The 13,489-nt window shown below is 43.0% G+C and overlaps 1 protein-coding gene and 1 long non-coding RNA gene across 5 annotated transcripts in view; one reads left to right on the forward strand and one right to left on the reverse strand.

The window, feature by feature from the left end:
* The window catches only part of LOC142107082 (uncharacterized), a 311,806-nt gene that overhangs the window by 99,731 nt on the left and 198,586 nt on the right, over positions 1 to 13,489 (forward strand). The window lies entirely within an intron of this gene.
* Positions 1,873 to 10,486, reverse strand: LOC142107070 (F-box only protein 44-like). Of its 4 annotated transcripts, none has more exons than XM_075190212.1 (8): positions 10,306 to 10,486; positions 7,327 to 7,424; positions 6,520 to 6,651; positions 5,459 to 5,730; positions 4,772 to 4,898; positions 3,780 to 3,875; positions 3,554 to 3,689; positions 1,873 to 3,174 (listed from the first exon to the last, which is right to left on the reverse strand). In XM_075190212.1, the coding sequence occupies exons 3-8, from the start codon at positions 6,546 to 6,548 to the stop codon at positions 3,025 to 3,027; spliced, it is 810 nt and encodes a 269-aa protein (XP_075046313.1). In that variant the 5' UTR covers positions 6,549 to 6,651; positions 7,327 to 7,424; positions 10,306 to 10,486; the 3' UTR covers positions 1,873 to 3,024. The 4 variants fall into 4 exon arrangements, with proteins under 4 accessions (XP_075046313.1, XP_075046315.1, XP_075046314.1 ...); XM_075190214.1 differs by having other exon boundaries at positions 10,273 to 10,486; XM_075190213.1 differs by lacking the exon at positions 7,327 to 7,424.

The raw sequence follows: 13,489 nt of genomic DNA on the forward strand, positions 1-13,489 counted from the left end.
ATTTGAGTGGCATACCAAAATAAACATGGCCCCCAGCATTGTGTGCTTAGCAGGAGTGTCTGGTACACAGAGTACATACTAATTAACATACACAATTATCTTTAATAAAGCAGCAATATGTCAGAATGTACTTATTATAAGTGACTATTTAACAATGATATATACAAGAAATAACAGATGTGTTTGTACTTATTTGCAGTCCATAATGCTCTATTTCACCCCTCTGCAGCAGGTTAGGAGGTAATAGCTGCCAGGGATTGCTGGGACTTGTAGTTCCACACACTAAACTTACGTCTTTCTAACGTCACCTCGTTCCCCCATCCACCCAGGGGTGCTGGGAAAAGCCGCAGTCCCAAAGACGGAGCCCTCCCCTGCATTCGTGGTAACCAGCTGGTGCTGGTTGGGTTCAAGGAATCTTTACCCGGCTCTTTAAAATTCTTGTAATTTGAAGGGAAAAAAAAAGTTTTAATTCATTATAATTTTTCACTTTCTTTGGGATCATTGATTAAGTGACCCTGACTAACTCTAACAGGAGAGATTACATTATGTACTATATGCTTTATCTGCCTCCTCACTTTCCTCATGAAATTCCTCCTGCAGCCATTTGAAGGAAGCTGATTATTTTATTTATAACAGCAGTGAGAAGATCAGGGATCAGCGTATAAACAACGTAAGTTACAATATAATGTATAACAGACAAATAAATGCGCACTCAGACTTTGCGCAGTCTCTGGCGGGCGCCTCCGCCAGACCCGAGAGGATTATTCCTGTCTGTAAGACTGCTGGGCTCTGTTTCTATAATGATAGATACACATATCACCTCTAATATACATTAGAGGCAAAGACATGTTAGTATATGAGAACCAGAGTTCCCAAATTTTGTGGCAAGTTTTAAGTGTGTTTGCACAGTCAGGAGATATTTTCCGTTGATGCAATATACCAAATTCTGCCGATGAAGCGTTTCTACTGGACGGATCTGGTTTCTTGCAATCTTTCACAATGTGAGCATTACACAAGACCATGGTGAGTAAACTGAGCTGCTCATCATACACTCAGCGCGGTGGCTAAGTGGTTAGCACTTCTGCCTTACAGCACTGGGGTCATGAGTTCAATTCCCAACCATGGCCTTATCTGTGAGGAGTTTTTATGTTCTCCCCGTGTTTGCGTGGGTTTCCTCCTGGTGCTCCGGTTTCCTCCCACACTCCAAAAACATACTGATAGGTTAGATGGCTGATAACAAATTGACCCATGTCTCTCTCTCTCTCTCTCTCTGTCTGTGTGTGTTTGTTAGGGAATTTAGACTGTAAGCCCCAATGGGGCAGGGACTGATGTGAGTGAGTTCTCTGTACAGCGCTGCGGAATTAGTGGCGCTATATAAATAAATGATGATGATAAATACATATTATTAATCCTGTGCAGAAGATTACAGTATTAATGATACTCCTAGACTGTAGACAATGTGCTACGGCAAATCACGTGATTGGAAAGGGGCAGGGGGTCTTTCCAGGTAACTGGATTATTTTGGGGGGTAGTGTCCCATAGTAGGCTCCCTTGGCTGGGTACTGGGTTACATGCACTTTTATTCCTTTAAAATGTTCCGAATAGACTGCTGAGCCAAGCCCCCCCCCCCCTCCCCCAGGCTAAAACAGCGCTATAATTACCAGCCCCACTATTTCTGTGATGCTGGGGCAGGTACTCAGAGGGGCGGAGGACCCACACGGGTGTTGTAAATGCTATCTCTGCCTTCCCCTAACCATACCCAAGCCACATTAAATATTTACATACATCTAAGCAGCCAATGGGGACAGGGCTCATTTGCATACTTAAAGTTTATGTCAATGAACATCAAAAAGCAAAAAAAACATGAGAAGATTTATGACATAATGCAGAGTATTCTTTAATATATATTTACATATCTTCAAGAAGGCGCCAAAAGTTAATAATCAACTGCAGGATAGGACATCAAAATTGTCAGATTCCCGTGCGTTCATTTTTTAAATGCAGACAGTGTTTATCACAAATTATCAAAATGTGAAAGATTACATTCAACCAGCGCATGATTAATACCTGTACAGCACTAAAAACAATTCATTTCATGGAAAAGAAAATCGAACTCGCACCAGGTTCACAATGTCAGCGCTCAATATCAGTGTCAGCGCTCAATATCAGTGTCAGCGCTCAATATCAGTGTCAGCGCTCAATATCAGTGTCAGCACTCAATATCAGTGTCTGCATTGTTGGGGGTCATCCGCCATTACAAGCTGTTAATGGGCTGCACAGGTTTTCTGAGTTTTGTCCCAATCATCCATAATACAGATGTATCCCCTTCAGAGGCAGCTTACACATCTATGACCACTGTCATGGTTTTGCGCTAAGAATAACTTCTACACTTCTTATTTATCCATGAAAACCTTACATTGCCGTTTTCAGTAAATACTTAAATAGATTACTTCATATTGAAACCATTAGCTATAGAAAACCAGTCAAAACTCATCCCAAAAAATAAATAAAATTATATATATATATATTTATTATGCTTTATAAAAACCACACACCCTCACTCTAAGCCTTTGGGACTTGTAGTTTGTAGGGACTTGCTGGGACTTGTAGTTTCACAAACCCTGGAGGGCCACAGGTTGGACAGGCCTGGATTAGAGTGATGGGCACTCTATAAAGAAGGGAGCAATGCATACAATTATGGATCTAATTAGCTTCCTGATGGTTGACCTGTCCCCATGCTAACCCCTGAGCTCTGCAACGAAGATACATCAAATAATCTCCTGACGCAGGACTCTCCCTGCATTCATAATAATGGCTGTACTCAACATGAGCAGAAAACGCATGTAAGGTAATAGGAAACTATGTATGACGTGCAATTGAGCTGGGATTGGGGCAGATGATGATCAGGATACTCCTAGGACCTAGGAGATATAAAGCTATACCGCCATTGCTGTGACGTACACGGACATAATACCATTATAATGGAGAACCTGAGCTTCAGTTACGTGGTTTATGATGCAGGGTTTAGGTGGTGAGGTCCTCCGGCTCTAGGGTGATGCTGCTGTTTGTCACTCTGACCCCATACCAGCCAGCCCAGAACTGCGTGTCTCGTCCTCCATGTTGAAAATAAATAAACCGCACTCCTCGACCGTAGTTACTAAAGGTGTGTGTCATCTGGAGGAGAAAGGAGCAGAACAGTTACATAAGAGCCATGGAAGATTGGAATTAAATTCCACAAATATAGATTATAGGATTAAGTACTAGTGGCCTAATTAAACGGGCGTTCCACCGTCAAACGACATTGATACTTGGTTGAACGGCATTTTGACAGTCTGATGTCCGCGTTCAAATGGAAGATCAGCTAGGATATATTTGCTGAATATTACGCAAGACAATTACTCACCCTAAATTGATTACTTTCAGCTATTAATTACATTAGGTTCTCATTCTGTGAAATGTTCATTTTACACAGGATTAAACGACATTAGAGCCTGGCACAGACTGGATTAAAGCTAAAACTCATTTAATGGGTTATATTGTATAGTTTTCTCACCTGCTGCCAAAGGCCTTCACTCCACTGCTCCATAATCACTGGGTCTGGTTTAAACTCCTTTAAGAGTCTCTTCTTTTTAGAAAGCAGCCGGACCAACACTTCATACTGACAGCCACAATCTATTCTAGCTGAAAACCTGTACAGAGACGTGGGAAGGACGCGGTACTCTAATCAGATGTCTTTACTCCCACAAGGTCCGAAAACAGACAACGTGAATTCCACTCACCAGTCTCTGATCACAATATCTGGTTGTACGAGATCCATAAATTGTTCCCCATATCCCATTTTCTTGAGGTCGATGAGCTGAGACTTTTTGCAAGTTCTGTAAAACACAAATATATTTAATAAAACAAAAACAAAAAAAGTTGTATGAACTTAATTTAGTTTTCTGGCACCAGTTCGAGTTGGAGTCTCCCCCCCACTGCTATGTGCTGTAGGAGGACCCAGCTCGTTCCACTATCTAACTGTGACAGTGGCTCCTCTACTGCCCCCATTCCCCTCCTCACATGCAGCCCTGTCCCCCCCAGACACAATAACGTGAGTGCCATCCTCAAGAACAGCACACACGTCTCCTGAAATACTCTGTGCCAATGAACATTCCGATGATCTGATTGGCTGAAAGTTGGTCTATCACGCCCACAGTTTCAAATCAGATGAGGAATACATGAAGCATGCCGACTAAGGTTAGGTACACACTACAGTGTTTTCAGCCAATGATTGGGTCAATCGGACGATAAATGACGTTAAGTCCGATATCGCTCTAATGTGTACAGTAAAATGATGACTGATGGTCTTTCCAAAGTCACTGAAATTGTAGATCAAGATTTTAAAACTGACTTGAAAATCTCGTTCAGCAATGGAACGACGTTGTTCCAATTCTGCAGTGTGTATGCACTCTGCAGAATTGAAACGACAGATGTGGGGGGTGGTGACAGGCACACATACCTTGGAATGCAGGCTGAGAGCATGGGGCGGCTCCCTGCTGAGCGACGGTCTGATGGCCAGCTAATGGTTATCACAGATGAGGAGCACAGATATGAAGGTAATCATGTACAGTTTGTACACATGAATCGGCATGCTGATCGGGATATATTGTTTTTCCTGTCGTTTGTAAATCACTGATCATTTTTCCTATAGTGTGTACCTAGCCTAACAGATGCTCTGATCCTACCCAAACAAACCGTAAAATGTATGTATCCATAAAAGATGGTGTCTTACTCATAAGAAGTAACAAAATACTTGGTGACATTCTCATCTTTAAAAATTAGACCAGAATCATCCGCCAGGTCTTCTACCGCCCACTGATCTCCTCCATTTAGCTCTATGTTCCAGAACTGAAAACCCTCTAAAATAAAGAAAATAGACATAGGTTATGGATGGCTTATAAAAAGGGCATATATACCATCATATTGTTGTCAATCAATAAAGGTGGTTAGGATATATACTACTTCCACAGCCTGCATGGTGACGCCCCACTTTATCAAGGGTTATGTGGCTTCCCATTCACTTCCTCACATCATGTCACTGCCCCTGTCACACGCAGCCCTGTCCTCACTAACACAATCACTCATCTCCTGATATACTCTGTGCTGCTGGGGGACCCTGCTCCTTCCACTATATTACTCTCAGTCTGTGGCTTCCAGCAACCTCCATTCCCCTCCTCACACCATGACACTTCCCCCTATCATGTGCAATCCTGCCCTCACAGAGTAGCACAAGCGGACAATTCACTGCCAGCAAGAAGGACAGTACAATCATCTCATAAAAATACTCTGTGCTGCTGTAAACAGTTCAATGAGAGAGAGAATGCTTAATTCATTACAAGTAAAATGCGTGGGGGGGGTGATTAGAAAGCAACAGATTGTAAATAAATAGAAAACATCAGAAAACAAATATGATTCTTACCCAAAGCCAATGGATTTTTTAACAAGTTTTGTTTCAAGCTGGATATATAGTAAAAATGCTTCCAATCTTTGGGGTGCTTTAGGCAATTCTTTGCAATGTATCCACTTTGCTGACATTTTATTTTCCATAGTGTCTGAGAATCCACGATGTCCCTCCACAGGGTACAGACCAGTCTGCAGCGGTGGATGAGGCCGGGGGCTGGGACGTAGGACAAGATCTTCAGTAAAACATCTTCTGGGAGATGAACAGGGTCCAACCGACTCCACGAGCCCCTGAGAGACAAAGTGTTAGAGGTCTATGCAAAGAAATCTATTTCATTGGAAGGGATCAAACAGTAGATATACATTGCAGGTTTTCAGGATTGCCCCCAAACAACCATTGTTTGACTAATTTGTGTCATTTGAGTCTAACTTCAATAGACTTCTCTCTGTTGGACCAGGCTATATACAAATGGGGTTTATGTCACTTCCTCCTGTGAATTTCCACTGTCAAATAGCTGGACCCAACAGGTTTAACCCACAAATAACTACAGATACCTATTTAAATTGAAAAATAAATAAAGACAAACCTTGCCTTGTGTGCCCACAGTGCCAGCTGATCTGATGCCTTTATATGAACAGGCTAAAGAAATATTGGGTATTATGTAAGTTCACCTCTTCACCCCCCCCCCCCTCTATGAAATCAGTCATCCAACTTCATTTACTCATTGCAAAAATCAAAACTTTTGCAATGCGCTTTTGCAGATAAAGAAGTTGGAGCACAAATCACAAGAGACTCACAAGGTAACTTCATAGTGCGCCATTTGGGAAAACACCCCACCGGGTGCAGGGAGCTGCAATAACACCCGCCAGCAATTTTGGAGGTTGCAGTGCATGCAAACCTCATAAACAGAGCCTCAGGTGGTTTCACTCTGTTGTAAACTCTCTGGGCATGCTGGGACCTACAGTTCCACAGCCACTGGGGAGCCAATGACAGCCTCTACCTGTGATATCATATCCTCAGCTGACTTGAGTGACGTCATGCAGAGCTCAGCTGCAGGAGTGACGTCATGGAGAGCTCACCTGCGCTCCGTGCTCTGCTGTGCCCCCATAGTGCAGTCAGTGGATCTCCGCTCCGGTCCTGCATGCAGGAGGTTAATGCATGGCCCTGGGAATGATCGTCACACAGAGGGCTGGATCTACCAGCAGCTGATCCTGGGAAGAATGAGGAAATCTGCAGCATCAGAAACATCTCCTCTCCCTGTGTTCCTGCAGTGAGTGAGTTTGCTGGATAATATCTATATAATCATCTACAGGTGGACAACTGATCCCTGCAATGATATTAAATCATTCTGCAGTGTGATCAACCCTTTATATATCTATTACTGTTGTAGCTCAATCTGTAACTATAAATATATTGATTTATGTAGCCGAGTGACCTAGTCTATAGGGATCCACATTAATTACCAGGCAGAGAGAAGTGGACCAAACCAGGCTGAGCTCTCCTAAAAAAACAAACCTCAGTCTCTCCCTGTCAAATCCTTTAACATTAACAAAAACTCTGATCTTTTACTATGGTGTTCATTTCAGGGTATATACTTTACTGTTGTTCCTACAATGTGTGAGAATAATACCTAATACTAATACTAATACTAATACCTAATACTCTATTCCTCCCCTTCTCAATCACATTGACCTCAGCCAGACATTACATACACTGCACCCAACACACCCCTTTATTTTTCCTTCATTAAAAAAAATAAACAAGAAAGTTAACAAAACAAACTTTAATACAATAATAAATATTTGGGGCTGATTCATTAAGGCACGCAAAACGAACGTGCTTCTTTTTTTTTTTTTTTAAATTGCATGTAAATCAGACATACGTACGTCTGTATTCAATAAGGAGCGGATGTGAAGATACGTCTGTTGATGAATACGGATCTAGGTCCACTGTGCTCACACAATACACTTACACTGCAGGGTACCTTCAATACATATGTGGAATATAAAGTCACAATAGAACGCACAGAAAAAGTAAAAATCAGTGTCACCTGTGCTTGAGCTAGACACACCCTTATTGTACATCGACTACATGCTTACGCCAAGCTCCCTCCCCCAGAAATCCTAGGCTGTAGTAAAGGTCCTTTGCGCTCGAAGAATTGGACGTTGCTGCGTTCTCTGGTGTATGGTTTGGACACAGAGCGATTTTATGCAAAAATCGGCATTTACGCGCCTTAATGAATCAGGACCTTGATTTCTAGATGAAAAGCTTCTAAGAATATAAGGAACAATGCACCACATAGTTTAAAATATACAAATATGAGGAGGCAATCTCATATGCACCGAGCAGACACAGCATTAAAACCACTGACAAGAGAAGTGAATAACATTGATTATCTTGTTACAATGCGTGGGATATATTAGGCAGCCAGTTAATAGTCAGTTCTTGACGTTGATGTGTTGGAAGCAGGAAAAATGGGCAAACGTAAGGATCTGAGCGACTTTGACAAGGGCCAAATGGTGATGGCTAGATGACTGGGTCAGAGCATCTCCAAAACAGCAGGTGTTGTGGGGTGTTCCCGGTATGCAGTGGTCAGTACCTACCAAAAGTGGTCCAAGGAAGGACAACCGGTGAACCAGCGTCTGGGTCATGGGCACCCAAAGCTCATTGATGCGCGTGGGGAGCGAAGGCCTAGCCCGTCTGGTCCAATCCCACAGAAGAGCTGCTGTAGCACAAATTGCTGAAAGAATTAATGCTGGCTATGATAGAAAGGTGTCAGGACACACAGTGCATCACAGCTTGTAGCATATGGGCTGTATAGCAGCAGACCGTTCAGAGTCCCCATGCTGACCCCTGTCCACTGCCGAAAGCACCTACAATGGGCACATGAGAGACAGAACTGGGCCATGGAGCAATGGAAGAAGGTGGTCTGGTCTTATGAGTCACGTTTTGTTTAAATCATGTGGACGGCCGGGTGTGTGTGTGTGTCGTTTACCTGGGGAAGAGATGGCACCAGGATGCACTATGGGAAGAAGGCAGCTGGCGGAGGCAGTGTAATGCTCTGGGCAATGTTATTCTGGGAAACCTTGGGTCCTGGCATTCATGTGAATGTTACTTTGACACGTACCAGCTACTTAAACAGTGGCGTAGTGGTTAGCACGTCTGCCTCACAGCACTGGGGTCATGAGTTCGATTCCCGACCATGGCCTTATCTGTGTGGAGTTTGTATGTTCTCCCTGTGTTTGCGTGGGTTTCCTCCGGGTGCTCCGGTTTCCTCCCACACTCCAAAAAATATACTGGTAGGTTAATTGGCTGCAATCAAAAAATTGACCCTAGTCTCTCCCTCTCTGTCTGTCTGTATGTGTGCGAGTGTGTGTCTATAGTAGGAAATTTAGACTGTAAGCTCCAATGGGGCAGGGACTGATGTGAATGAGTTCTCTGTACAGCGCTGCGGAATTAGTGGCGCTATATAAATAAATGATGATGATGATGATATTGTTGCAGACCAAGTACGCAACGGCAGCGGTATTCCCTGATGGCAGCGGCCTCTTTCAGCAGGATAATGCGCCCTGACACACTGCAAAAATTGTTCAGTAATGGTTTGAGGAACATGACAGAGAGTTCAAGGTGTTGACTTGGTCTCCAAATTCCTCAGATCTCATTCCAATCAAGCATCTGTGGGATATACTGGAAAATAAGTACGAGCCATGGGGACCCCACCTTGCAACATACAGGACTTAAAGGATCTGCTGCAAACGTCTTGGTGCCAGATACCACAGGACACCTTCAGAGGTCTTGTGGAGTCCATGCCTCAACGTATTAGAGCTGTTTTGGTGGCTCGAAGGGAACCTACAAAATATTAGGCAGGTTATTTTATTGTTGTGGCTGATCAGTGTTTAACCTACTGTGGGCAAATAAAGCCATACGGAGCTGATCTGTGTCATATCTAAGGGAAGCAAAATAAACAACTCTGCCTAGATGATATAAAGGTTTTGCTAAAAACAAAATAGGGAAGCCAGGAGGGTAAAATTAATTAAAATTGTTTAAAGGTTAACAAAAAAATACCCTTTACCTCTAAGAACAGGTACTGAATTACATCATACAGAATGAGGAGTGGTACTGTGCAGCTGTCCCTATGTATAGCATACATCACGCTCTCCCAATTTAGGTAAGGCAGTGCCGATTTGGGGGAATGACAGATACTGAGAATTATCTCAAGCCTGTGACACAAGGAAAGTGTAGTGTGTTTCTGTACATACAAAGAATCAGGGCTGGATTTACCACTAGGCAACCTAGGCAATCGCCTAGGGCCCAGCGGTCCCCAGAGGGCCCTCCCAGGGCTGGCGGTGAGACCACCCTTTAAAAATAGGCTGCTGCTTATGGGCCACTGCTATGTGCTTGCCCCCCAGGGCTAAAATCTGCCAGCCAGCCCCTGAATAGGGGTATATGTTATGCTAAAAAACTATAGTGCTATGATTTTTTTCAGGGAGGGGGCCCCAAACCAGTATATTGCCTAGGGCCCCATGAGGTCTAAATCCAGCTCTACAAAGAATACAAACAAACACAGGAATTTATGCCATACAGACAACAACATATATACAGATGATGAAATTTCCTAAGCAAACACAACAAGGAAAAAAACATTCCAACAAAAACTTACAGAATAAGGGGACAAAGCGTGAGATAGATAACACAAAGGAAGTGGTACTGTGTAATCATACATGCAGAAGAAAAGAAAGTAATAATTGCAGCAGGTATATATAATCACAGTAATGTTACTGTAAGCCTGTCAGTGCCTACAGAACATTAATACATAGTTACATCCAGCATACCAAAAGAAGAACGGGGCGACTGTCTATACATACGAAAGAGGTGAACTGGTCCTGTGCAGTTCTTACGAAGAAACACAGAGGTTGAAAACCCCATCCAGCAGAGAGAAGAAGAGACCTTTGTACTGTGCAAGTGATAATTCACAGTATTTATAAGTTCCCAGGAAGAAGCTGGGGCGGCTACATCAATTTTTAGGTCCTTTTTCGGTGGAATAGAAAATGAAACTTATCTGCAGTTAGTAAAATTAGACAGTGAGTCATATTGAGCAGGATGTTCTGACACTAAACAGAAACTCTCCAGTCTAATACAAGCTACAGTAAGATGTCACCCAAATCCCCAGAGTATTTATTCTCTCCAGAATACAATTCTGCTTGGGGGTCTCTCCATAACCCCCCATGGGTATATGCAGCTGTCTGTGGCCCTTGTAGACTGTATCATTGCTGATGTGCCAGTGATTTACTGATAACAGTAACCCTATCAATGTACAACTATCATTGTTATAAGGGTTGAAGTACGCATGCAATTTTTCATTTGCTTCAATATGGGCGATGGTTTACCAGCGCTGCAGTCATCATTATCATCGTTTATTTGTAAGGGCACTCTGTAGTGGGTGTAATTATTATAACAAATCACACCTAAAATCAGAGCAAGTACAATCGAGGTTGACTGAGAAGATGCGGACATGAGACACAGGGTAGTGAGGGCCCTGTCCACCAGAGCTTACGATCTAGAGGGAGAGGGCAGGGCTGAGACTATAGGAGCTAGAGGGATTAGAGGTGAGTTGTTAGAGAGCTCTAAAAAATGTGAAGGTTGGTGGAGAGTCTGGTCGGGTGGGGAAGGGTTCCATAAGTGGGGAGCAGCAGGGGAGGAGCGAGTAACAGGGTCATCAGAGAGGAGGCGTCAGAGGCGGAATACAGGGACAACAACCCCAGACTCTATCCGCCATGTCGGTGAACAATAAAACTGGGGCAGCCATGGGTGCAGGTTGGGTCTATAAGTCCAGAGGCCGGCAAAGGGCACCCTTGAGTCAAGGGCCAGCCTACACTCACACTAAGCCCATAATGGAAACGCCGCCAGATGCTGCATTAATCCTCTTTTTTTCAATTGAACTAATACTTGTTGTGCTGCTCTACCTGCTTTGCTTAGAGAGGAAGTGTGATTCCAGCTTTGAACTTCTGAATCAATGATCTAAACTGTAGATCATTGATGAAGTTCATTCAATAAATAAAAACAATAAAGTTTATTCATAGTCCTTGTCAGGGGCGGATCTAGACAATAACTTTACCCGGGGCGATTTAGGCCCCGCCCCTTTCTGATGTTTAAAACACAATAAGAGCAGCCGGGCAGCACACTGTCACTGCTGAACGGACCTGCACATACTGTGCAGCAAGCCCCTGCTAGGGAAGGGGATCGCTGCCATCGCCCCCCCCCCCCTGGATCCGCCACTGGTCCTTGTGGAGTATGTGAGTAGCCAATCAGAGAGGTTTTCTCGCGCTCCAGCCAATCAGATGCTCTGATTGGCTATTCGCGGATAGGCCCCTTCTCATTCATTTTGCTTTCAGACTCCGGATAACTTCAGGACCGAAGAACCCTGTGGATTTAGGAGTGCGACAAAGACAGGATCGGGGGGCTTTGGTGAATGTTTATTTCTAATAAAGGATTTTTTCGAGCGTGTGGTGTTTTACTATTAGGTCAGTGTGTGGAACTATATGTGTGTCGGAGGACAACCAATAATGATTACAGGAATATATCACTAGAGATAGTTGGGTTCAAGGAATCTTTACCCAGCTCTTTAAAATTATAACCTTAAAAAAAAAACAATTATATTACATTATATTTAGAGATGAGCGGGCTCGGATTCCGCTAATCCAAGCCCACCCAAACAGTGCCGAACGGGATCCGAGCACTGTTCAGATATTTCCGGCGGGCAAAAATGAAAACGAGGCTCTGTCGTCTAAGTCTCGCGTCAAATCTCGCGAGGGGTGGGAGGGAGGGCCCAGAACAATTCCATTTGTACCTCTTTTTTTGGCATTATGTGCTCAAGCTACCTCGGTGCAACCTTTTGGCCTAGAAACAATATTGTGAGGTGTTCAGAATAGACTGGAAATTAGTGGAAATGATTGTTATTGAATGTTATTGAGGTTAATAATAGCGTAGGAGTGAAAAAAAAAACACAAAACTGTTTTTTAGCACTTTTTATGTTTTTTTCAAAATAAATCAGAACCAAAACCTTTTGTCAGGTGTTTTGCGAAACAAATCTGAATCCAAAACACAAAACACGAGAAACCAAAAGTGGCCGGTGCACATCCCTAATTATATATTATATTCATGCAGAAGATTACCACTAACATAACAGGTATGACAAAACCAAGTTTGTTAATGTATTTATTATTGAATATGATTTAGGATGTTACAATTGAGATGTTCTGTTCTGTTCCTGGTTGAGCTTTCCTGTCCTCTCCGTACTTTGCTCACTGATTTAGTCCAACTTAGAAATAGTTTTTTTTTTATATAATGTCATAGAGATATGTTTGATTTATCCAATTGTAAAGTGCTATGGAATTTGCCGGCGCTATATAAATAAATGTTGATGATGATTGTAGTATATTCTATGAAGAGTTGAATCAAACGTATAGGCCATCAACAAAATTGCACAGACATACATTTCCTCACTTGTCTCGAAATATCTCCCTACTCGACACCTCCGTTCTGCACAAGATCTACGTCTCTCCTCCACTCTCATCACATCCTCCCATTCTCGGTTACAGGATTTTTTCCGGGCTGCACCCACTTTGTGGAATTCCCTCCCACGCACAATAAGACTTTCCTCTAGTCTTCAAACCTTCAAGCGTTCACTGAAAACCCACCTCTTCAGACAAGGTTATGATATTCCTCAACCATCATCTTAATTTCCCTAGATTACCCTATTACCATCCTCTACACAGCTAACGCAAGACAACAACCTTCTGACCAACACTGCAACACACACAGCCCACTCAATACTTTTACCTTTGCATTCTAGCTGGTCCATTGTGCAATATGATGTAGCACATACCCTTGTGTTTCTAACTCCCATTGTCCCATAGATTGTAAGCTTACGAGCAGGGTTCTCTTACCTCTCTGTCTGTATGTATTACCCAGTATTGTCTTATTAATGTTTGTCCCAATTGTACAGCGCTACGGAATTTGCTGGCGCTATAGAAATAAATGATGATGATG

This window comes from Mixophyes fleayi, chromosome 11, assembly GCF_038048845.1.
Source record: "Mixophyes fleayi isolate aMixFle1 chromosome 11, aMixFle1.hap1, whole genome shotgun sequence".
NCBI classification, from domain to species: Eukaryota; Metazoa; Chordata; class Amphibia; order Anura; family Limnodynastidae; genus Mixophyes; species Mixophyes fleayi.

Excerpts from the sequence above, each read along its gene's own strand:
- LOC142107070 (XM_075190213.1), bottom strand. The coding sequence starts at position 6,548 with ATGGGGGCACAGCAGAGCACGGAGCGCAG. Across the intron at positions 3,876-4,771 it reads TATTTTGTTACTTCTTATGA|AACTTGCAAAAAGTCTCAGC; the intron begins GTAAGACACCAT and ends TGTGTTTTACAG. Across the intron at positions 3,690-3,779 it reads GATATTGTGATCAGAGACTG|GTTTTCAGCTAGAATAGATT; the intron begins GTGAGTGGAATT and ends GTCTCTGTACAG.